Source organism: Corvus kubaryi, unplaced genomic scaffold (genome assembly GCF_017639235.1).
Source record: "Corvus kubaryi isolate FWS band 111438036 unplaced genomic scaffold, C.kubaryi_AGA036_p1.0 75, whole genome shotgun sequence".
In the NCBI taxonomy this organism is placed as follows: domain Eukaryota; kingdom Metazoa; phylum Chordata; class Aves; order Passeriformes; family Corvidae; genus Corvus; species Corvus kubaryi.
Genome location: NW_024582062.1, coordinates 1173946 through 1198368, shown reverse-complemented (window position 1 = coordinate 1198368; position 24423 = coordinate 1173946). Strand labels below are relative to the sequence as shown.

Below are 24423 nucleotides of genomic sequence, written 5' to 3'. Positions count from 1 at the left end.
CAGCCACCCACGTGCTTAGGGCATACTCAACAAAACCACTGTGAGACTGGAAAAGGGAAGATGATGCTTCCATCTGCAGCCACAAATGCTGAATTTTGCAGATTTACACCCAGTGATTGCTCATTCCTCCAAGCAGCTGCACTGCAGGAGCATCCTGGCAGAACCCAGCCGGGATCCCCTGCACAGCAGGCACTGGAGAAAAGCTCCAGCACCTCATTTCCTACAGCTGCACCCACTGTTTAGTGTAATAAAGTGCTTTTCTGCTATTTCCACATTGCACCCATCATCCTTATCCTGCAAAACACTTTGGGGCTGTGCATGCACCCCCGTAATCCTCCGAGTCTGGGTTTGCTTTCCCTCCCCTTTAAAAACAGGTGGAGAAAAGCCCTTTCTCATGCCAAACTGGTTTATTGATTTCAGAGAATCATGGAATGATTTGGATTGGAAGGGACCTTAAAGACCATCCAGTCCTACCTCCTGCAAATGGGCAGGGACACCTTCCACTAGCCCAGGCTGCTCTAAGTTCAAGCCGGACTTGAACACTTCCAGGGATGTGACATCCACATCCTCTTGGGTTGGCATCATGGACATGGGGAGAAAAAATGACCCCCTCAGCACACACGTCACAGTTACCAGAAAAATGAAACAGAAATGAAACCCAAACACCTCCTCTCCAAACCACCACGGTTGTGTCCTTTCCCTGGTGCCCCCATGTAGCAGCCAGCCTGGGGGACACCCGCTGGACATGGAACATAGGGGTTTTCCCCCTTATTCTTCCTCGGGTCGCTCTGCACGTGCATGGGCCGTTTCCTTTCCGGCACCGCTCGCGGAGCGAGGCCGGGAGGTGACGCCGGCGGCAGGACAGGGAGAGGCGGCTCCCCCCGGCAGCTGCGCCAGGAAGGCATAAAATCTGCTTCACATACTTGAAATGCTTCCCGAATGAAAACTGGCAAGGCCCCATTCTGTAAATTATTTAGCAATAAAGTCACTAATGAGGAACAGTTGAGCTCTGGGCTGGGGGGTTTGGTGCAGCCTAAAGTGCTTTCTTGAAATCTGTGCAAAAAGCAAGAACTGGAGGTGGGCAAGGCCAACAAGATCTTCCCCAGAGATGGGAGAAATGTAGCATGTCCCCTCCAGCCTCTGGGGACTCAGAGAGGATGTGAGGGACTTACACATGGTGGAATATTTAGTGTGCAAAACCCACCCAGTGCCTTCCCCAGCCACAGAAAGCCCCCTGCAGCCCCACAAAATACCCCCAGCTGCAACAAATTGCTCATTTTTTTTCCCCACTGATAACTCGTTTTCACCTTTCCTTACATGCCACTTCGCCAAGAGCTATTCCTGGGAAAAAAATGAACCAGCAGATGAGTTGGGAGGCAGGGCAGCTTGCACAGGGGTGACTGATCCTGATGGATTCCCGCAAATTGCAGCATTTTGGTGGGAACCAAGAAAATCCCCATGCAGCAGGAAGTGATCTGGGAAAGGGAGAGGGCAAACAAGATCAAGGACAGGCAGCCGGGGGGAATTCTGCAGCAAGGAATTCCAGAGGGATCCTTGGGCATGGCCTAAGGTGCTGTAATGCACTGTCCAGTGCAGCTTTCCAAAAATGCACCCATCCCCTCTGGTCACGGTTAGAAACACTTAAAAAAACTCAAAAGCATCTCTCCTCCAAAACAGGCAACAAGGGAATTTCATCCCCACTTAGTACTCGGCTCCTGATCCAGGCAGAAACTGCTGAAGGATTAAAATCCAAAATCTATGAGAAGCTACAGATGTAATCTGAAGAGAAGCATTCAGCACCATGCTCCCCACGCTGCTGGCTGCAAGCCAAAGCCTATGGAAAACCTCAATTATTGATCAGCCATATATCCAAAATTCTTGCTTCTTTAGATATATAATTAGAGATAGACACATATATATATATATGTGTAGAAAAAAGGATTATGCTTTGCAATATATAGTTATATTTGCTACATATATATTATTATATATATGGCAAAGCCAAATCCGGTTTGAATATATAGCTATATAAAATTGGAAAGCACAATCCATGCAGCCAGGGTTTGATAGGAAAACCCCTCTTTCCAACTCCCTCTCAGGGCTCCTGCCAATGTCATGGAATCACAAACTGGTTTGTGTTGCAAGGGAGCTTAAAGCTCATCTTGTTCCACCCCCTGCCACAGGCAGGGACACCTCCCACTATCCCGGGTTGCTCCAAGCCCCGTCCAACCTGGCCTTGGGCACTTCCAGGGATGGGGCAGCCACAAATTCTCTGGGCACACACCTATAATGACACTCACTTGTGTACAGGACTTCCATCACTCCAATGCTTTCTGATATTGTGCACACCAAAATCACACCAATTTTCCCCCCCAAAGCACTTGTCCCCAAGCAAAGAGTATCTGTTCTCCATCACTCTCCTCCAAGCTTCCATCCCACCTTTCCAGCACCTCCTGCTCATGAGGGTCCTATGGAGAAATCCCATGTTATTTGCATAATTTGCATTAAGAGACTCAGCTTGAGAGGGATATTTAAGCTTCATTTTAAAACAGGGGGGAGAAAACCCCCTGTTGCTCTGCCAAGTTTAAGTACCTAAATAAACGACCCGAAACGAGCCGTTTGCAGGCAGCTCTTAGTGATCGATACAGAAAAGTTCCAATAGCTGGGAAAATGGGGTCAATTATTCAGGAACCTCATTTCAGCCTCTATTTCTTCCATGTACAGATGGCTGAGGGAGGGTTTCCATGTGATTGCTATGAGCTGGGTGGAGCTGTGCCTCTATTTGAAGCTGCAAAGGAGTTTGAAGTGAGCATCAGCCCTCTCGAGCAGGGACCAGGGCTCAGTGCCCCTCACAAGGGACCCCACACGCCCCCAAACATGATGCAAAACCAATCAGGAGAATAGAATATTTTTAAAGGCCTTTTTTTTTTGCAGTTCACCCTTGCAAATGTCACTATGTCAAGGTGTGAAGTTAAATATGCCATTAGGAACTGCCTCCTAAATGCAACAACCTCAATGCAAAAAGCTTCCACAGCACTTTTCCCCCACTATTTTTGTCCCTTTTAAATTTTCCCTCCTCTTTTTAACCTTTTTTGGAGGGGGGATTGGGTGCCTTCTGTAATTCCTGACTACCCAGAGGAGAAGGAGGTACTGCATTGCATGGACAAGCCCCATCACTCATTCCAACCCCTTCCAAATCTGCTGCAAGTGGGCAGCAATGAAATTAATGCAATTTAAACACTTCCCAGATTAATTGACAAAAACTACCGTTCCCACTGAAATAACTGGCTGTTAATTATATTTTAGCTGATCACGTTAAACTTCCACGACACTGCTGAATTCTGCATCCTTTATGCTTCAACCACTGATTGGTGTTAACAGACAACACAAATGAGATTTTTCTGGGTTTCTTTTTAATTGTGGTGAACATCTCCAGACAGCATTTGGGGATGAAGTTTCCACTCCTGCTCCTGCAAATCCCATCTTGGACTCCTCTGGGCAGCAGACCAACCCTCCATGCAGCAGCAAAGCCTTTTACTGGCCTTGGAACAGGCATCACTTTAAAGACATCCATTTAAAAGCCTTTTTTTTCCATGTAACTCAGCTGACACGATTGCTGCACACACGTTTCTGCCTTTGGAGGGGACATATTAAAAATGGATGCAGAACAAACGACGAGGCTCGTGTGGGTGAATCAGTATCTCAGGTGAAAGCTGCACTTTGTGCCGCTTTCATGAGTTTGATAGTGAGATGGCTTTTGCTTTGCTGGGCACAAGTCAAGGGTTTGTTTTTATGCAGAACATCAGCAGGATAAATATACATGTACACACACCTCTGTCCTAGGATGGGAAATGCAAGGGTCATAAAGAACATTATTAGAAAAAAATAAGGATTCAAGACCTAGGGATGAGCTGAGTCTGTATTTTAAAGAGCATCTCATCACCTCTGGTTTTTAAGTAGCTTCCCAGCTTGGGACCTCCCCCTTGCAAATGTGCAGCAAGCTGGAGAGGGACTTCTGACAAGGGTCTTGAAGTGACAGGACAAGGGGGAATGGCTTCCCACTGACAGAGGGCAGGGTAGATGAGATATTAGGAAGAAATTCTTCCCTGTGGGTGTGATGAGGCCTTGGCAGAGGTTGCCAAACGTAGCTGTGGCTGCCCCATCCCTGGAAGTGTTTGATGCCAGGCTGGACAGCACTTGGAGCAACCTGGGACAGTGGAAGGTGTCCCTGCCCGTGGCAGGGGGTGGAAGGAGATGGGCTTTAATGTCCCTCCAACTCAAACCATTTGTAAAAAGACCCAGCCACTGCCACTGCCCAGGACTTGCTGGGGCAAAGCTGACACATCCAACCTCTCCCTTCGACACCTGGACAGCACAATGGACTCACAGTGGCTCAAAATGAGCCCCCTCTCCACCCCACAGCATCACGTCCTCAAGGGGATAAGCACAGGGGCCTGACATTTGTAAACCACCACTTCAGCCCAGTCCTGCTGCGCATCCCAGGCACATCCCTCAGTACGGAGTCTCCTGCAGCACTATGGCACTCCATGACCTCAGAGGAGCTGCTGGCCACCAGTGCTCCCTCCTGGGTGGGCAGCGGGGCACTCAGCAGAGCCTCTTGGATTAATAAAATGAATTTTGGCTTTGCACATCCATCTTTTACTTTAAAATAAGCTTTTATTTCCACCCTGTCCTGCTGCCACAATACTGCAAGCGAGCTGTCACACCTGGACATAGGTACAGACAATCTGTAAGAATTTCAGGGTAAAGCTTTCACCCAGCGGCAGCAAATCCTTGCAAACACCACTTCTGAGCATTTCCTGAGTTAGACACCAGCTTGGCCTCAGTGTGCCCACATGGTCACAGCTCTGGGACAGGACCCCCAGACACACGCGCCGACCGTGCCTCATCACCCAGCTGGGGCAGGATGTGCAGAGACCACCTGCTTGCCAAGTTATCTCCATGTCCTGGCATTCCCCACCCCAAAAAATAAGGATTATTTCCACCGTGCAGTTGCTCACTCTCTGGTCTGCCCTGGCCACACGCTGGCGGGTGTCTCACATGGGATATAAGTAAATAAAACCTGATCTAAACCCCTGTGCACGCTGGCGGGAGGGTGGGCAGAGAGGCTTGGGGGGCACAGGGCTTCGGGGCCAGGCTGGCGGTTGTGGAGGCTGCCAGAAGCACCCACGGCTTAAGAGCCACTGGCTAGTGAGCTGCGACCCCCGCGGCAGCCCCCGGAGCCGGCTCCGAGCCCTCCCCAGCTCCCGGCTCGCTCCAACTTCTCCAGGAGACAAAATGGACTACGGGGCACCGGGAGCCGCCCGCCCCGGCCCCCCCAGCGCCGCGGGGGCACGAAGCCCCTAGCCCCTGCCCCTCGCTGGCCCTGGGCGTGGGGACAGCACGACCACCACCGCCACCCTCCCCGCGGCCCCGGCGCGCTCCGGCGTTGTTTTGTTTCTCCCAGGAGGAAGCGAGCTCCAAGCACAAAGCGAGCGAGGGGAAGCCGTGCACGCCGGGCTGCGACCCCTCCCGGGGACCCTGCGGAGACCCCCTTACCTGCGTGGGCTAAGCGGGGGCACTGCGCCCTGCCCGGAGCATCGTCCGAGGCCGCCCCCCGCCGTGCCCGGGCAGCCGGACAATGGGCCGGGCGCGGAGCGGAGCCCTGCTGGCAGCGGCGCGTCCCCGCCGTGCTCTCCTCCTGCTCCGACTTCATGGCGGGGCACGGCGGGCCCGGGGTGGCCGGGGGCGCGGGGTGTCCCCGGGCGGGCGGCTCCTCCCCGGTACCGCCCGGCACTGCGCGGAAGTGCGGCCAGCGCTACCTGCGCCGGGAATTTGACCTCTTGCCGGTCGCTTGATGTCACGGCTCGGAGGAGTGGCTCTGCCCCGCACAGCCCGAGGTGCGCGGGACGGGGGCCCCACAACTCTCCCGGAGCCCCGGGGCCGCGCAGGAACCCGCGGCCGGCCGGCGGCGGAAATGATTCCCGGCTGGAATCATCCATCGCTCCCGCCGCTGCCACCCACCGAGCGGGCGGCGGCCAGAGCCACGTCCCGGCGGCTCCATCGCGACCGCTGTTCGCGATCCTCGGCCAGCGCCGGCAGCACGGGGGGGAAACTGAGGCAGGAGGATGGCGAGGCAGCCCCGGTGCCACGCACGGTTCGGGCCAGCTCGTCCTCGCAAGGCAAACACCTGCAGTATTTTTTCTCGCAATGCAGTTGTTACTTATTTTACATGGGGTGCGGTGGGTAGGGACACAGCAAAACACGCAGAGACCACCTGCCTTTCTATGATAAAAGCCACATAAAAATACACCAGAACAACCAGACTCTCTGAAACCCAGCACACTCGTGTAGCTTTTCCATAGAATCGTTAAAGTTGGAAAAGACTTCCAAGATCAAGCCCAACCTTTAACCAAATAGCACCATGTCCACTAAACCACATGGCAAAGTGTCACATCTGCTTGTTTTTTGAACACTTCCAGAGATGGCGACTCCACCACTTCCCCTGTGGAGCCTGTTCCAATGCTTAACCACTCTTTCAGCGAAGAAATTTTTCCTAATATGAATATTTTTGTTCCCTACGGTCCAAGTGCACTGTTACATGCCTAAACTCTGCTGCCTAGGCTGCCTGTTTCCAAGGCCCCCACAGCAGACCTGCTTTATAAATTGTTTCACCCCACCAAAGCGATGAAGAACTGGGCAGAAGCCCTTTGGGTTCATTAATTTTTGCCTGTCTCTTCACTGTTAGCCTCACTAGATGAGCACTGCCAGCTGCTGGCCAGCTGCTGGCTTGGGGATGCTCTGGAGGCAGCCCCAGCCTGCTGCCACCACACACCTCTTGCTCTGCCCAGGAAGGCAGCGCTTGCACAAAGCTCATAAAACATAGTTAAAGACAAAAAAAATCACCATATTCCACTTTTCCAACAGCACCAAGCCTCCACCAGCCACTGTGAACCCAGCTCCCCCGCCCTACAGCAGCAGTATCTCAGGCATGGGGAAACTGAGGCACACCCCGCGTCCATGGGCTTTGACGTTTTGGGGAAGTGGGTGACAATAGGTTAAAAAGGTGGGAGGAGCGAGCTGTCCTGGCTAGGAGGGGATGCAGCCATGGCCACCTTGTACACCCGGGTCAATAAACCAGGTTGTCACCCACCCCGTGACCCTCCAGGCCTCACAGTGCCCTGGCGGGCATTGCCCCTTCCTTATCCTGCTGCTTCCTCGCCAGCGGCTTGGGAAGGGGAAGGGAGTTGATTTTGTTGCGGAACAAGCCCTGGTTCTCATTGCAACAAACTCAGTGCATGCAACAGGCTGGCACTGCTACACAGCCGGGCACGGCTCTGCTGCCAGGTGTGCGGTGCCCCATCGCCCCGGCCATCACCGACCTCAGCTCCGGGAAGCCCAGGAAAACTCTGCGTCACCTCCCATCGCTCCCTGTTTGCACAACTCCCCTCCCCGGGGATCAAGTCGGAGCGCGCCCGTGCCGACTCAGCTCCCGATGCAGCGGGAACGCTGCCACGGCCGGAGCCTCCCCACGCGAGCCGGGAATCACCGCCGGCTTCGGGGCACCTGCGGGTTTAATCCTGCTCTGTACGTAATCCCAGAGCAAAGGTAGCCGTGTGCCTTGGTGTGTGACCTGCCACGACACGGGAAGGTGCTGAGCTGCAGTGCCCCGAACCAAGGCAGAGGGAGGAGGTTCTCCACGTCACAGGCATTGCACAAGCCCAAAGCTCCCCAAGAGCTCCCCTTGGAGCCTCCTCCCTGGCAGAGGAGCCCGGTGAGCGAGCGGGAATGCTGGGCTGGGCTGAGTGCTGACTTCTGCTGACTAATGGTGGCCCGGCAGCGTTACTCACACCCGCAGCACCCGCAGCACCCGTCCGTGCCGAGACAGCCGTGCGGGCTGCTCTTGGACCCAGCGATGGACCCGCAAGGATTCCCCTGCTCTTTCCTTTGTGATTAACAATCCCTTTGGAAGGCACGCAGAAAAATGGTGCTGCTCAAGATGGCTCATGCCTCGGCCGGGTTTCAGGCACCGAGCGTGTCCCTGTGTCAGGCAGCAGTCACCCTTTGGCTGTGGTTAAACCGGGGTTGGGGTCTTGGTCTCCTCTCCTTGCTCTGGATCAAGCCATTGCTGTGTGGCTGGTGGTGGTCCCTGGCCTTAGCCAGGTGGAAGCTGAGGCCAGGGAGGGATTTCTGTCCCTGGAGTCACTCCCCGTGGATTGTGGCTGCTGCTGGTGCTGGGAAAGGGACAAGTGCTGGTGTCAGTGCAGATGGGTCTAGCCCTTCATTCCAAACTGGCTGGCCTCCTTCAGCCCTCCCTAGTCAAGACCCTTCTGCAGGGGCAGGAGAGACCCTTCCCATGCAAGCCTGTCTCAGAAGGTTTCTGCAGGCTGATCCCAACTTGACAACCTCCACCAGAGGACAAATCTGCATTATGTATCCCATCTCCAGCTTCCTGGGCTTGGAGGTCTCACCAGGGTTACGGCTCTGAAGCAAGCAAGCTACAGGTGGTCCCCACCAAAAAATGTCCCAACTCTGCCAAAAATCCCAACCATCACCCTGAAGAGCAGGGCCCACCAGAGACTGGCAAAAGAGAGTCAAGTTGGGGTCAAAAAGTTGTCCAGCCCCAGCACAGCTGCCCAGCTGGGCAGGGGTGCAGTCCCCGTCCCTGGAGTGATTTAACAGACATGTGGATGTGGTACTTGAGGACATGGGCTAGTGGTGGCCTTGGCAGTGCTGGTTGGACTGGATGATCTTAGAGGGCTTTTGCAACCTTGATGATTCTCATGATTCTGTGAAAAAGCAACTCAGCTTCAGCATCGCTGCTCCAAAGGGAACAGTTCTCCCTCCCTCCAACATGGAATAGGAGCTGGTGGCTGATCAAATGCAGCTTGAGCATATGGCTGGTGCTCTGTGTCACTGCCCTGGAGGCACCGGCTCCTGCAGCCACTGCTGAGTAACCTCAGCCCTGCCCGAAGAATCTCTGCAGAAGGCCAGCAATGCATCCATGTACCTTCAGACAGGAGCCGGCCCTCGAGAGCCACATTTGACCTGGAGGACAGAGCTGTCCACGAAAACGACCCAAACAGAAAAATCTGGAGGCCTCATACAAGGTCTCCTGCTTCAAAATGCCACCTTTTCCCAGGAAAACTTACTAAATCTTCTCTGCCATGCCCATGGAAACCCTCTTCTCCATCCCCGTCTCTCGCAAAATAAAGATAACAGAGTGAGGAGATGTTTCAAAACAGAGCTGATTTCTTTTTTCCCCCTGGTTTTTCTTTCAAGGAAAAACTTCTCTCAAAAATGACAGATTTTTGTCAAACATTTCACTCATGACAAATTGGCATTGTCATTGAGGAGAGCACTCGGCTGGGAATTTCGGAGGCGCTTCAGGAACCTCCATCTGCTTTTACTGAGTTAAAATCCGACGGCGGCGAGGCTGGAGAACGTAATGTGTGAGGCAAGGATTAATTAACATCGATCTGGCTCCAAAACCAGAGGCGGTGAGAGTAATTTTCATTGAGGAACTTGGCACCGCTTAGCACCTCCTCCTCCTCCAGTGCTGCCGGAGTATTTTAAGCTCCTGAAAATCACACGTGCATCACTGAGAGTTTTTGCAATTATTAATTAAAGCCTCAATAGAGAGAAAAACCTAATTTTTTTGTTAACTCCCTACCCAGGCCATACACAGCAACTTTCCCCTTCTTTAAAACAGCACTGCAAAAGCTGTTTGCAATGTAAAGAGGCAAAAAAGCAATGGGGAAAGGGCAAACATCATTATGCTGGTTCCAATCTCATTTGGTACAACTTCCTGAGCTCATGACAGTTATTTCTATTGTGTTTTTTAATTTTATCACGAGGATTATAGTTATCATCACAGACATTTTATGCCTAACTTCTGGGCTCTTTACAATATTTTCATTCAAATGCTAAAAGGCTGTAATGAGACTAAGATAATGGCCTGCAAATATAAATGACACAGATCAGAATAGGGGGAAATTGGTTAAAAAGGAAAACAAATAGAAATTATCCATCCTAATTTGCATTCAAAGACAGTAGCTGGGGAAAAAATTAATGTATTACGGAGAAGGAGGTTTCACCTGGTACCTGAACCCAACAGAACCTGCTGCACTTCTGCAGCATCTGGATCCAGCTGCAAATGTCACTGACTCCTCCCTGCCCTCCCCAGCTTCGTCAGCACTAATGAGGCGAGGGATGGCACAGACAGCTGCACGTTTGTGGCCGTGGAGGGACAGGGTGGGCATCGATCAGCAAAACGTGAGTTCTCCGAGAGCTTTGAACCACTGAACCCCACCAGAATCAATATTTTCCTTTTTAAAACAATGCTGGGGGGAAAAGCACATCTCATATAGATTCAGTGTTATTCTGGGTTTTACATTATTCATTGAACCTCATCCCATGTCATGCTGCAGTGAATATATTACCATATATGATGATACAAAAATTACATGACTCCTGCAAATACCCGATAAAGTGTCAGGCTGGGCTGCTAAAGGAGCTGCAATTGCTCATTAGCACCGTGTAATTACGCTGCCATACGCTGGGGTTGTGCCTGTGCCACCAGACACTTTACGGGGAAGGAGAAGGAAAATAATAATAGTAATAATAATAGTAATAATAATAGTGAAATAATAATAAATCAGGCAACAACAAACCCCAGAGCTGCGTGGTGGGTCTCAAACTTCGGGAAACATTTTCTTGTTGAAGCCTTATCTCCCCTGCAGCACATCCAGGAATGTCACTGCAAGGCCACCAAGGGCCATTGTGTCCCCAGAACCTCCCAGCTCAGCCCACCCGAGCAGGGATCATGGGGGCACTTGGAGGGAACAGGCTGCATGCAGAGGCGTAACAGGGAAAATGGGAAGGCTGTCGGGAAAGGTTAATGATTTATCCCTGTGTATAAATGTGCTGCTATTTCTAAAATAGGCTTTGCAGCCTCAGTGCCACACGTGATTCGAATGGGGCTGAAGGTGGGCAGCTCCACTCTGATATTGGCCACTGTTCCTGTACCCAGGTACTATTGCCTTTTTAAACTATTTTTTTTAAGCTGCCCTGGAGCTTCCACAGAGTTTCAAATCAGCAACTCTAATGCTCCGTCTTCATCAGCCACTCCACTTACATATATATAAAAAAATATATGTATATTGGGAATTCAGTATAGAAAACAGGTTTTTATGACACCCACACAACCTGCCACATTCATCAACACAAAACTTACCCAAACCCCATTTCTTTACACCCAAAACCTGCCACTCACCGGGCACGAGGCTTGTTCACGTGCATGGACTCCAACTGATGCTATAGCACAATTTTTGATTGCTTGCAGGAATTGCAAAGACAAAAAAAAAGTGGGAATGAAGTCTGGCTGGGATGGCTGGAATTTGTGAGGCAGGTTAGGAAAGCCCAAGAGGCTGCATGGATCAATGACCCCGTGAGCCCGGACATATCCCGTTCCCCTCCCGCCACTGTGTGTATCAACAGAATATTTATAAATCAATTGAAAGCAATTAATCAGCTACAGAAAGATAAGGGATAATGAAGAAAAGAGATTAGCTGGCGATGCACAAACAGGGCTCCTCCAGGGAGGAACTGCTGTGGTTGGAAGCCTCCTCTGCAAAGCCTATTAGCTCCACTTAAAAAAGAAATTTAAAAGAGGCAACCTGAATAATTAAAAGGAAGAGTTAATGGTTCATGCTAACAGCTTCTAAAAACCTGCAGCAGCCGTGTTTGTTAACCAAAGGGACCTGCAGATAAACCACTGCTCCACGGCTGCAGCTGGAGCCCCGCATTCCTGCATGGAGCCCAACATTCCTGCATCCCCTGGCACGGTGGATCCAGGGAGGCTCACATGGACACTCTGAGTTGCACGGGGCCACTGTCCTGCTGGGTTCACTTAAGTGACCAACCCTTTGAGCTGAGTTATAAACAGTAACAGAGGAATGACTCCAGGATGTGAGAAGAAGCCTGCAGGGATGTAAATCCTAATATTACCCACCCAGTGTATCCCATGGTACAATCACCAACGTGCTCCTTGTTGGCTAAGCCAGGACTAAATATACTGCTGGGCTGGTTGCCAACTGAAAAATTAACCTCTTGGCAGGACAGTCAACATTTCTGCCATTTTCTGTATGTTTTCCTACTGATTTTTCCACCCTAATCCTTCCACGCCAAACTCTGGGGAGGGGCAGCTCAGGGCAGGACCAGCAGCACTTTCCTTGGCTGTATTGCAGCCAATAATTATTTATTTCACACCCAGAAGATGCCAACACCAGGGCTGGGCTTAATCCAGTCTGCAGGACAAGTACCACCATGATGAAGAACTGGGTGCTTTTGGCCAAAATAACATTCTGAAGCTGCCACTTCATTTTTGAGGAGCACCCAAAAAGGCCCCATCCCCCAGCTGTGACATGCATCCTGGGGATGTCTGTGAGGAGCTTTCCCAAATTTATGGGGAAATTGGCAGCCTCCTCTGGTGCTGTGGGATCCCACCTGAGAGCTGGCAGCAGGTGGGCATTTAATCAGAAAGACCCACCAATTCAGACGACTAAAGACAGCATTTCAGTGCAATATTTGCCTTTTTCAAGTAGTACTCAATAAAATTGCCAGGTCAGGGTTGGAGCTCACAGGATTTTTCCAGAGAAGGAGGGTAAACATCTCCCCACCTTCCTTGCCAACCTGCAAGGCAGCAATTTAACCTTCAAGGTAGAGCTCACATTCATTTAGTAGCAGCTCTTATCTACAGGCTGGGGCCAGAATAATTCCACCGAGAACAATATATAATAGATAAAAATAACTGCACTGCAGCACAGACACGGATGGCACGAGCAGCTTCCTCCCTGCCCATCGATTTCATGGCAGGTGATGGGCTGACAGCAGGAAAACTCCCCCAGTTCTGGTGCTTAGGGGGCTAATGTTGATTTAACAGGATAATGCTGGTTTTGGCAGGTGTGAATCCACAGGCTGAGCCCACATCAGGCTCTCTAGAAGCCCCAGTGCATCCTGCTCCCACTCCACTGCCCTTCACCCTGGAGGACCCAGAGTTCTGTTTCAAAAACCTTCTTTTTCCCTCTTATTTTTAATATTTTTAAAATAGAAATAAAATAAACTTGAAGGTCTTTCCAAGTGCCTAAGCAGCAAGAGGAATAATATTTATCTTATCTATTATGCACCATTTGTTGAACTTCTGTTTATGCTTATTAAAAATGTTCACAGCAAAGTTCGTTCTACCCTGCCAAGAGGTTCAGGACAAAAATTGAACACCTGGAGGTTTTAAACCATTTTTTTCCACCAAAGTCTTACTACCACACTAAATATCACAGCAGACCTGACAGTGATGAAACAAATATACCCATGCCCATAAAATCACAGCATGGTTTGGGTTAGAAGGGAGCTTAAAGCTCACCTTGTTTCACCCCTGCCGTGGGCAGGGACACCTTCCACCATCTCAGGTTGCTCCAAGCCCCGTCCAACCTGGCCTTGGACACTTCCAGGGATCAGGAGTCCGCAACATCTTTCGGCAAAATAACCAACTTGACCCCAAATCAGTACTGGAAATTAGGTTTTTCAGTCTGAAAATGAGGAGGCAAATGCCAACCAGTACCAAAAATATGCTTGTTTTCCCAAAATACCCACAGTATTACAGGATGGGAGTGTGGCAATGGGTGGTGTAATGCTGCCCCATTTATTTCACATACATTCCCAAAGGCAGGAAAGGCCATTTAAAGCTGGAAGGGCTGTGCTGGGTGCCTGCCTGGAATTAAACACCACACTAGGTAGCAAAGTTAATAAAAGTGACAGACTTTTATTAATCTTGGCTCCTGCTGCAGTGCTTGGAGGTGGCAGGGAGCTGCTCTCATGGAATTATCAGGGCACTGCACCAGGCAAACCTGGGGCTGGGAGAACAGAATAAAATCGAAATTTTAAATAAAATAAAATAAATAAAATAAAACCAAAGGGGGCAGCAGAAGGCACAGAAGCTGTATGTGAAAGCCAGCAGCACAAGCCCAAGTTCTGGCAGCATCAGGGTGAGGACATATGGGTTGGAATGTGGGGTTGGATCCCTTGTGGAATGAGATCAGGGTGGAAAAACACATCCCAGGAGAAGATGTGAAAATGCACTGAAACTCAGCTAAGCAGAGAAAAAAAAAATCCTATGTTTTATTTCCATCCAGATGAAGCAAACCACTGGTGCTTCCTGGGGGAAGCCACTCTCTGCAATGTTTTATCTGGAGTGCCCAGGGAAGTCGAGCATTGCAATTCCTGCAGCAGCAAAGCGCCAGGTGAGTGAGCAGGGAGCAGGTGAGAACATCAAGCTCCAAGAAAACACAATCCCAATGGTCCCAGATGCTGCACCGTGGCTGGAAATAGGTGGTGGAATGATCAATTTGTTTTTTAAACTGCACTAAATGCCTTCCCAAGCTCCCCAGGAAATATCCAGTGCTCGGTTAAGGTCACGGGGGGGATGTGCAAACCGTTCCATGCCCTGTTTTACTTGGTCGTAGAATCCCAGGATGGTTTGGACTGGAGAGACCTAAAAGCTCATCTTGTTCCACCCCCTGCCATGGGCAGGGACACCTCTCACTATCCCAAGTTGCTCCAAGCCCTGTCCAACCTGGCCTGGGACACTTCCAGGGATGGGGCAGCCACAGCTCCTCAGGGCAACGTGGAAAGCTCCTGCCACTCTTGCATGGGACGGCAGCCAGGGGACAGTGACACTGCCACAAGGAGGAATCCTGGCTCCAACATGACATCCTTGACATTCCCGAGATCATCCAGGGATAAACAAGGGGCAGCAGGCAAGAGAGATGGGGCCGGAGTAAAGAGGAAGAGAAGGGAGAGTTTACTGGAGCAAGACGTGCAGCAACAGCAGCTGCCAGTCTTCATCACTTCATCACAAATCTCATAGTAACGATTGCATCTGGATTCTTCTTTGCTTTCTTCTCTTCCCAAACTTTATTTTTTTAACTCAGGCTCATGAAAATCTCATAAATAAACTTCCATGACCAATACAGAAAAGACTCTTGCATTTTCCCCCATGTGCTGCACAAGGCTCAGCAAGCAAAGCAGACAGCAGGAACCCTTATCCCTTCCACATGTACTTCAGAACCCAAACCATGATTTTCAAATAGCCAGAGCTAGAAAATGAAAATAAGGAATACATGATCCTAAGAGACAGGTAGCCAAGAAGCAATCGTATTATCTCAAAGCTAAATATGATCAAGAGTAATAATTCAAGTATGGGTTTCCAATGTGGTACTTGAGGAAGACAAGAAAGATGTTATTTCCTGCTATTTATTCACATAAAGGCTCCGAAGTCATCCACCTTTCCTACACTGCCCTCACAGGACCTCTCCCGAGCTGTGCCCAGCACTGGGCATCTTCCCAGAAAAAACACTGTTGTACTGAAAAAATGAGGCCAATAATAACAAAAAATACCCAAAGCAACGGGGGGATTTGGAGGAGATAAAAAAAGCCACAGGCAAATGCAATTCTTTCTACTTGGTGCAAGCACCAGGGTGTGGGACCACGACGTGAGAAGGGGCACCCAAAGGACTCCAGGATTAGGTTTGAAACTGGAAAAATTGAAGAAATAACTGGTCATTCACACACCAGACACCCACTACCCCCCCACACACTGTTGAGTGCACCCAAAAGATTTCAAACATTCAAAATTCTTCAAAACTCCTTTTTACTGGGTAAAACAGGGATTTTTTTTAATAATCCAGCTGTTTGGTGCTGGGACAGGATGCTGGCCAAGTCCCCTCTCTCAGGGCCCACCCGTGAGACCAGAAGAAAAAGTATCTAAAATTCAGGCTGGGTGAAAGGGTCTCCATTTCAGTACTTCTAAATATAAAAGTCTCAGCGATGCCTCAAATAATTCAGAAGCTTTAGGAGAGGCACAGCACAGCCCCAAGTTGAGACACTTTTGGTAACTCCTCTTTTCACCAATTTCCTCCCAGCTACGCCACAAAAATGATGGAAAAAATCCCTTTATTTTCTTAAGGGAGATTCACCCTCGCACCACAGCCCCTGCAGGAGTACAAATATTTGATGCAATCGGAAAGAAAACAAAACCGTCCCGAAATGACAACTGAGAGGGAAACAATCTGGGAAGTTTTAACCTTCAAAATCTGTCTCTTAATTCTGGTTGTGATTTCTGCAGGCAAGGGAGGAGAAAAAACACAGCCCGAGCGGTGTCTGCTCCTGCCTTACAAAGGCAACTTTAAACGGGATTTTAAGAGAACATGACTAGGCCAGAGTTAATGCTATTAAAATTCAAAGTGCAAAGACAGCCGATAATCCCAGCCGGTTCCTGGGACAAGAATCCGATCGTGCAACACACAGAGATTTGGTGCTGCTCACTGCTATTGATTTCCTTTTATTGGAAGGGAGAAAAAAAGGGAGAAGGATCAACAAGGAAACCCAAAGCTCTTTGGCAGCCCAGCCAGCCCAGCTTGCTTTCAACACCCATGGCTCAGCAAGCGGAAAGGAAACCGCTGGCAAACTGAACTCAAAAACATAGAAAAAATAGAGATTTGGAGACAAAACCATGCCCTGGGCTGTCAGACCTGCCCAGGCATGGATGTGTCTGCCTGGGAGAGCTGTGGAGCAGCAGCACAGCATGGCCTGGAGCAGGGCACAGGGCAGGGAGGAGGTGATGCAGCTGCAGAACAGCCCCAGAGCATCCACAGCAGGACACGGCCCATAAACACAAAATACCTCCCTCAGAGCTGCAGCACTGCCCTGGGAGCTTTGGACACCCGAAATCCCAAACTTGATCATGATCCTGTGCACCTTCATTTCCTGCACACATCAACCAGGCTCCGCATGTGCAGGAGCCACTGAGGGACCACTTCAGAGGAAACAAGTGGAAATGCAGTCACTGTATTTATACACACAGAGTATTTTTATTTTTTAATTATTTTTTTAAGCACATGGTTAAATACTGCCTTGATTTTGTACCAATTAATCCTACAGCCAGAGATTTTCCTCTGTTCTTCAGCCACTTGCAAAATTCTCCCGAAAGAATGCTGGGGGGTTATAGAGGAATTATGTTGGTTAGTGAGCCAGTTATTATCCCTCTGATAAGAGGAGCTGATCTGGGCAGAGAGGCATTGGCTCCACACTATTTGCAAAGAAAAATTAAAGCAGAGATAGTGGCAGGTTTGCTCAGCTCCTGCCTTATCTCCAAAGCGTGGCAGAGATATTATTTGATCCAGCTCCGGCCAGGGAAGGAAAGCAGGGCTCCAGGGGAATTCAGCAAAGGCAGTTTTTCCAGGCATTGGCAGCTCTAAGCACTGCGGAGAAAATCAAAATACAGCAACAGAGATGTACGGGGGACCTACATGCTGGGAGTTTTGGGAACAGACACCTGGAAATTGGGTGTCCTGTGACTGTGGTTTATTACATGGGGAAAAGCACCCATGCCACCTGCAAGGTGTGATAAATTGCCTTCCTTAGTGGATGTGACCGAGCTGGACAGGCTGAAAGCAGCCCTGAGGGGAGGCTGCACTCCCAGGAGGACTGGAAGCACCAGCTGCCCTCCAGAGAAATCCTTGCAGCATCCCAAGCAGCATCTCCAGAGAAAACATGTCCAAAAGAAACTCTCCTCTGCCTTCACAGCTATAAATAGGGCAGGACTGGATGTTATCTGTGAGGCTTAACACACTTGTTTCATTTGGGAACCCGTGGGAAATGATTTGCCATTGAGGAAAATTTTTTTGTTTGTTTTTTGTTTTTTTTTTTTTTTTTTTTTGTTTGTTTGTTTGTGTTTGGGTTTTTTTTTTTTAATAATTCTTATTTTTATACCTTTTTTTTTTTAGATTTAGGGTCACCAGTCAGGCTCCCTGGAGCTATTCATTGCCCTGAGCCTGGTTGTGAGAGGGCAGCACCACACAAACCTCTCCTCAACGTGAACAGAGATGAGGACATGGTGCAGGACCATGAGGTTTGTCCCAAGGCCAGCTTTTCCGTGGGAATTGCATGTTTGGGAGCAGGTTCCTTTCCACCCTCCTTAGCAGCTGTCATTATCTGGGCTCAGTTAATACCACCAGATCTCATTTATACCTTCAAGGGGGTTTATAAGCCTTTGCCATCCCGTAACAGGAGCACAAGGAGATTTACAAATGTACTCCAGGGAGGAAAAGGGTATCCTTGAGGAGATAACCATATTTTAGGAGCTGGGTTTTTAATTTTAAGACATATTTTAATTCAAATTGTCTGGACCTGAGGACCAGACAAATGGCATTTGCTCCAGCCACTTCTTATGGTCTCTGCTCTGCCATCGCAGCAAAGGAAGGGAAGAAAAGCAGATCAAAAGAGCCATGTGGGGAAAATAATGAGTCTGGATTGTGCTGGTGGCACAAGGTACAACACAGAGTGAGGCAGGAACAGAGAAATCCATATGTGATACTGAGTTTCTTTTACCTGCTACTGGGCTTTTCAGTACCCCAGGCATTTGAGGAAAGATACAGGTAAACCCAGAGGAACTGCAAACCTGCTGCAAATGTGAATTGAAAACTTAATTCTTAGATAACCCAGGAGGTATTTTTGAGGGAGTCATAACAGTGCCTGTCCTGATGAAGCAAAAATGGGGCACAGAGGTAACCCCAGGGACTGAGCCCTCAGTGCCGGCAGCATTTCCTTCGGCACAGGGATCACCTGAGCGAGCACCCAGTGTGGGATGAGGGGTGATGGAGGAAGCAAACCCCACAAGGGAAGATGGGCTGATGGCTCTGCAAGCACTGCTGAAATATTTTAGGGAGGAGCTGTGCCGTACCGAAAACATGGAGAACCATCCCAGCTCCCAGCCTGAATCCCAACCATCCACACATGGCATTTCCCTGGTCAGGTAATTGCCACAAAGCCTATTACTTTCCACAGCAGTTGTTGAAGGGTCATTAGGACAAACCAAATGAGAGGCTAAACTCTCCTGAACAATTTTAATAATTACAGCCCTTTCATACTCTGCAACATCCAGCGAGGCAGGGATGAGGGAGGCTGCCAGGCTGACCAAAGGGATGCTCAGCCCCCCACAAAGGCTGAAAATGGATTGTTTCCCCCTTGTTTTCTGCAGAACAATTACTGCTTGCTCCTTGGACTCACTTGTGTAGGATTTTACTGTCTCAGGATACATGTCCTTACCCTCAGCTCACACATGGATATTCCCACCAGCCCCTGTGGATCCTGCAATGCACCATGGACTCTGCACTTCCCAGGTCCTCTCTACCTTCTGGAGGGGTTCCCAAGAATAATTTATTGCAGTCTTGACATTACTCACTTATACATGGAAGCCTTTTTAATTTAAATTGTTTAATTTGAAGTCAAAAGCATATTTTAAATTAATACCCACAATGAGGGGAGGAAGGAAGCACACTCCAAAAAAATATTTGCAAGAGGTAATTCCACACATGAATACTCTCCATCGTCTCCCTATCCCCCAGTTCTCTTATCTATCCCCAAAGCTGCAAATGTTAACTTCAAAGCCAAACACTGTTTCCAACTGGAAATCCATGGACTGGTCCCCAGTGGATGTGGGGAGCTGGGGAACAGCCGGGATGCTCAGCCCCAGCCAGTGTGTCCTGGGAACTGGTGGGTCGCCTTTCCTCAGGGATCAGTCACCCTAAAATCCCCACTGCACCCTACTGCACATGTAACACACACACTGCCCCGGCTGCTGCATCTTCCCACGGAAAACACCGAGGAGCCAGACCCGCCCTTGGCACTCTGCAGCACGGACTGCCCAAGGACAGGGAACTTCATGGTCCTCAGTGCAAGACATTCAACATCCCAGAAATAAGCCCCAGGAGGATGTGGGGAGCTGGGGAATGCTCCATCTAACTGGATTAAGCTCCAAAATCATCTTTGGAGATGCAGCTAAGCAGCAACTCTCCCCAGAGCAGCTGGGGCACTACAGATGCAAGCACAGACCTAATTCCTCTCCACGCAACAGACCCCTGGCATTTATCTCTGCTGTCTAAAGATCCGCTGGAGCCCCGAGGATCTCACCATGAATCAGCATCAGCCAGGGCTCTGCTCCCTCGACCCCCCTCAGCACAGCAGCATTAATTTCCCCCCTAAAATACCTGCAGCAAAGCACAGAGCAAGAAGCAGCATTTCAGAAGAGCTGCAATCCCGGGCTTTGCAGCCCCGACATCTCACATGAAAGGGAGGAATTTCCCTCCCAGTGAATAGCGGTTTATACATTCTTTGGCAGCCTGTTACCATTAGCAAACACAGTCTGTATTTCTGCCTCGCTCATTTGTTTGCCAAGAGCATTGGAAAGGAGTATTTTATCCGCTGCCAGATAAAACCCATAAGCAACCGTGCCCAACGTTTCGCTGCAGGTACGAGGTTTGTTCCTGCAAACGGACACCTCCACTCACCCCGCCTGAATAAACTGCCCCCCAAATGGCTCTGAGAGTTCAACACAAGGGTGGGGGGCAAGGAGGTGTCATCCCAGCCCCTCTCCTGGCTTGGGATAAAAGGTGGTGGGAATAAGGGGGAAAATTGGCAGCACCAGAGCACGGTTAAAAAGCTCATGTTGGATTTGGGATGGAAAAGAGGAAAAGCCCTCCAGCTTCCAGCCTGAGCTGCCACCTGCGCTGCTGCCTCAGCGAATGCCAGTTCCTGACAGTGCCTGAAGCTCCCTGGAGTTTTGCCTTCCTGCAGCTCTGCCCCAAGCTCAGCCCAGCTCCTGGACACCTTAATCCTCGGTTTAAACCAAGCTGCTTTCAGCTCGTGCCCCAGTTCCTTTGCCTAGGATATAATTTAAACAAAACTCCCTGAAAATGCTCAAACCAGACATTTGTGGTTCCACAAGTATTATTTTTCTCCCCTTGGTGATCTGCACATCAAACACATGAAAAAACAGACAGAGGAAAGGGCTTGTTTGAGCTATTTTCTCTTTCCTCTGACCCAGCTCTCGCAGCCGAGCCCTTCCCACATCCCCAGCACAGCAGAAGCAAAGTTCTGTACACACATGGGAAGAGATCCTGGGAAAGGGGAGCAGCCAACTCACAAAGTCCCATCATCCAGCCTCAGTAAGCTTAAAAAGCCTTTTTTTCCCCCCCTAGATTTTAATTTAAGTTTTTCCCCCATTTCCTGCCTGTATTCTGCTCCTCCAGCTGGAACATGCTCCCACGCAAAACTCCTCCAAACCCGCACCAGGGGCTATTCCTGTGGGAAAAGCAGCTCCAGTGCTTGCTTGGAGCCCCAGCAAGGGAAAAAGCACCCCTAGGACAACACACATCCCAACATCAGCTCCTTGACCCCTTATTGTGAGACTCCCCCACCCCAGCAGCCCCACAGCCAGACTAGAACTACTGACCTGCATCTGGGAAGCTCCCAAATCCCACTGGCAATTCCCACAGCCATCCGGTTCCACCTTTCATTTCCAGAGCAACCTTTCCCCTCTTTACTTGGCTTCCAAGTTCAGTTGAAGACATTAACCTAATTACAGCTATCTCTGGCATCGTTTTCGTCTCCCTCTCACTCCCCCTGCATTCAGGCAAGGTCGATTTTGCAGCTTATCCCAAAAATTCCTGCTTGTTTGGGTTTTTTTTTTTGCAACAATTCCACTTCAGCCAAAAGGCAGGCGAAAAGGAGATGCTGTAGGGAAGTGAGAATAAATGGAAAAAGCTTTGCCAAGGGTGGCATGAGGGGAAAAAAAATCATTATTTTAAATTAAGAATTAAGAATACATCCACTCCCCGGATGCTGTCTGAACTAAGGATGGGGTGATTCTGGAAAAGGCTGGCAGGCATGGAGCAGGCAGCTCAGCTTTATTCCCTACTGGCAGCCTGGAGGTAATCTGGGGGGCACAGAGAATGATCCCCATTTCACCTCTGCAAGCCACGTGCCCGGAGGAGCTGGAGAGCTGGGATCCCTCACTTCAGGGTGCATTTTCAGTGGCTATTTAAGATTTAAGATTAAGCAGGATTTTCAGGAGCACCTAAGCCGTTTAGGTGCCTAAATCCCACTGACAGTCCCTTTGAACACTGCTACCTTCTCAAATCCCAGCTGGTGTTTATTGGTGTCAGTAGACACTTAAACAGCCCCAGGCACACGTCCTAATCCCACGGCTGGGAAGCTGCTGACCATCACCAGCCGACCCAGCTCTGCAGTACGTGGAAGATGTGGACAGAGAATCCCCATTTGGGCACTTCCAGCTTGTTCCACCTCCAACCCTTCCCTGTCTGACCTGGGAGTTCAGGTTTCCCCCTTTTTCCCCCTTTTGCTCTACCTGGGTGAGCATTGGGGTGGAGATCACAATCCATAAAGTCTCTTTGAAATGGTTGTACAACAACCCCCCTTCATTTCCTCCTGTTTCACACAGACCCCCACCCCTGTCCTGGTGTAGGATAAACCTTTGAACCAAGGGACAACCCATGAGGGGGATGTGGCAGCACCCTGGACCCACGGATGGGGCTGCAGTTCTTGAAGCTGCCCAGTGCTCCAGCTGTGGGTGCTGTGAATCCCCCAGGCAAACACACCATCACCCCAAGTTTGGGGTGATTGTTACCTTTTTGAGGCTGCAAGGAGAGGGGATGCAGCTGCAAGGGGTGCTCTTGGGGGTGCAGAGCCTCCCAGTTTCTTTCCTGCATTCTCAAGCCATTTTAATTCTATGAACCTCTCTGATAATGCAGGGAAGGAACGTGCCAAGGCATGTGTTTGGCTTCTATCATGTCAAATACATTTTAATTGGTGATAATTCCTGTATGCCTGGTATATCCAGGTGAAAATGCACCCTGTGTGCTCCTCTCTGCTCTGCAGGTTAATGTTCCTCAGGCAAGTTGGTATTAAAACCAAGGGGCTGGAGCAGTGGGAATAAAAAATCAGCTTTTAAAGGGCAGCTCTCCCCAAAGCATCCTGAGATGTTTAAACTTAGCTCCAATCTGGGAGCAAACTCCTGTTTTAATAAGTGTAAGGGATTTGGGGAGATTCTCCCCTTCCTTGACTGAACAGGAGAGACATGTGGCATTAAAGCAGCACCCGGGGGGGGGGCACATTCCCATTTTATCCCACGTACAGGCACAGCAGCCAACCCTTCCCCCCGGGCACCTGATGCTCAGGGGGGATGCACAGCGCTCCATCACCTCCTCCAGGCTGTAATATTTTGATCAATAGCTTTATTCACATCCAGAGGCAAATGAAGGCACCTGCTGTTTGCTTCTCCTTCCCTTCGACCAGGCAACAAACACGGCAAACCCGGGAGGGACGGAGCCCCCGCAGCAAATCCGCACTGACACGGATGGTTTGGGCATTACCCGCTGGGCGAGCGGTTATCGACCTGGGCTCCAGGTGGGTGAGCAGCCAGAAACCTGAATGGGGCTGTGATTAATGCACATGCACACACAGAAAGAGCTGGATTTATGGGATACTTTTATTTCTTGGTTCATTCAGCCAGCTTTAATGACACTATGGCCAGATGGATGCTCCATAGCATTGAGGTCTCTGCCTTCTCCCTCTCCCCAAGCTGGCTCTAACCAGCACTGGGCTTCTGCAAAGGCAATATGAGGGGGGTGCTGGTTTGGGGGGCTTGACGGCAGGATGAGCCACAGGATGATCCAAAGAGCCTGAGGGACCCACGGCAGCTCCTCCTGCACCAAGCAGGCAGGGGTGACTTTTAGGCAGCATTTAGCACAGGTAGTCACCACCCTGGGTGAAATACTGTGGTCCAGGTCTCCAGGGTTTCCACCCTCTCTGTATTTCCTCCCCACTGCCCACCACCTTTGCAGGTCCAGAACTGGCAGGTGGGAATGGTAATAATTCAAATGTTCTTTGGGGAGTGCTGGCAAGAAAAGCACAAATCTTCCCTTTGAGCCGCGAGTGAAAGGCAGTCTTTGTGCTCAGGAGCACCGCGTGCCTTTGGAATCCGTGCTGGAAATCTGAATCCAATCTGATGGGTGCTTTCATTTTATTTTTTCCAAAACAAGCCAAACAACTCTATATAAACAAAATCTGCCAAAGCTCCTGTTCTCCCTCACCTGTCTGATTATTTCTTCCTCTCTTGCTTTGCTGAATCAAAATAAACAAACACTATCTATTGATTCTGACTGCTCTCTGAAGATTTGTGGCAGAAAGCTGAAGTTCCTGAGTTACTGTGGAGCAATAACTGGATGCCTACTGGTTGGAAATGCTTCCTTGGAACAAAAAAAAAAGAGATAAAAAAGTGGCTATATCATAGAAACGGACATGCTTTGCTTCCTCAGACTGGAAGGAAGTGTGAAGTATGACTTTGTTAATAATTCATTTTGACAAGTCTCCATTCTTCCTGCCTTTTTTTTTTAATCCAGGATACACTAGGAAAATCAATACAAGAAATACAGAGTTTTGCTTTTATTTTATCTTCCAGAAAGCAGCAGGACTCACAGACCCTGCATCTCCTTGCACGCAGCACCTCCA

The 24423-nt window shown here is 49.7% G+C and overlaps 1 protein-coding gene across 3 annotated transcripts in view; it reads right to left on the bottom strand.

Moving 5' to 3' along the window:
* Positions 1–24423, bottom strand: part of KAZN (kazrin, periplakin interacting protein) — a 203570-nt gene that overhangs the window by 13620 nt on the left and 165527 nt on the right. The window contains exon 1 of one of the 3 annotated variants that reach the window (XM_042051348.1): positions 5560–5764. The exons of the other annotated variants lie outside the window; for them this stretch is intronic. Within the exon in view, the coding sequence (XP_041907282.1) occupies positions 5560–5716 (157 nt within the window). The 5' untranslated portion in view covers positions 5717–5764. Of the gene's footprint in view, positions 1–5559; positions 5765–24423 lie in introns of those variants that run through there. 3 annotated transcript variants of the gene reach the window in all.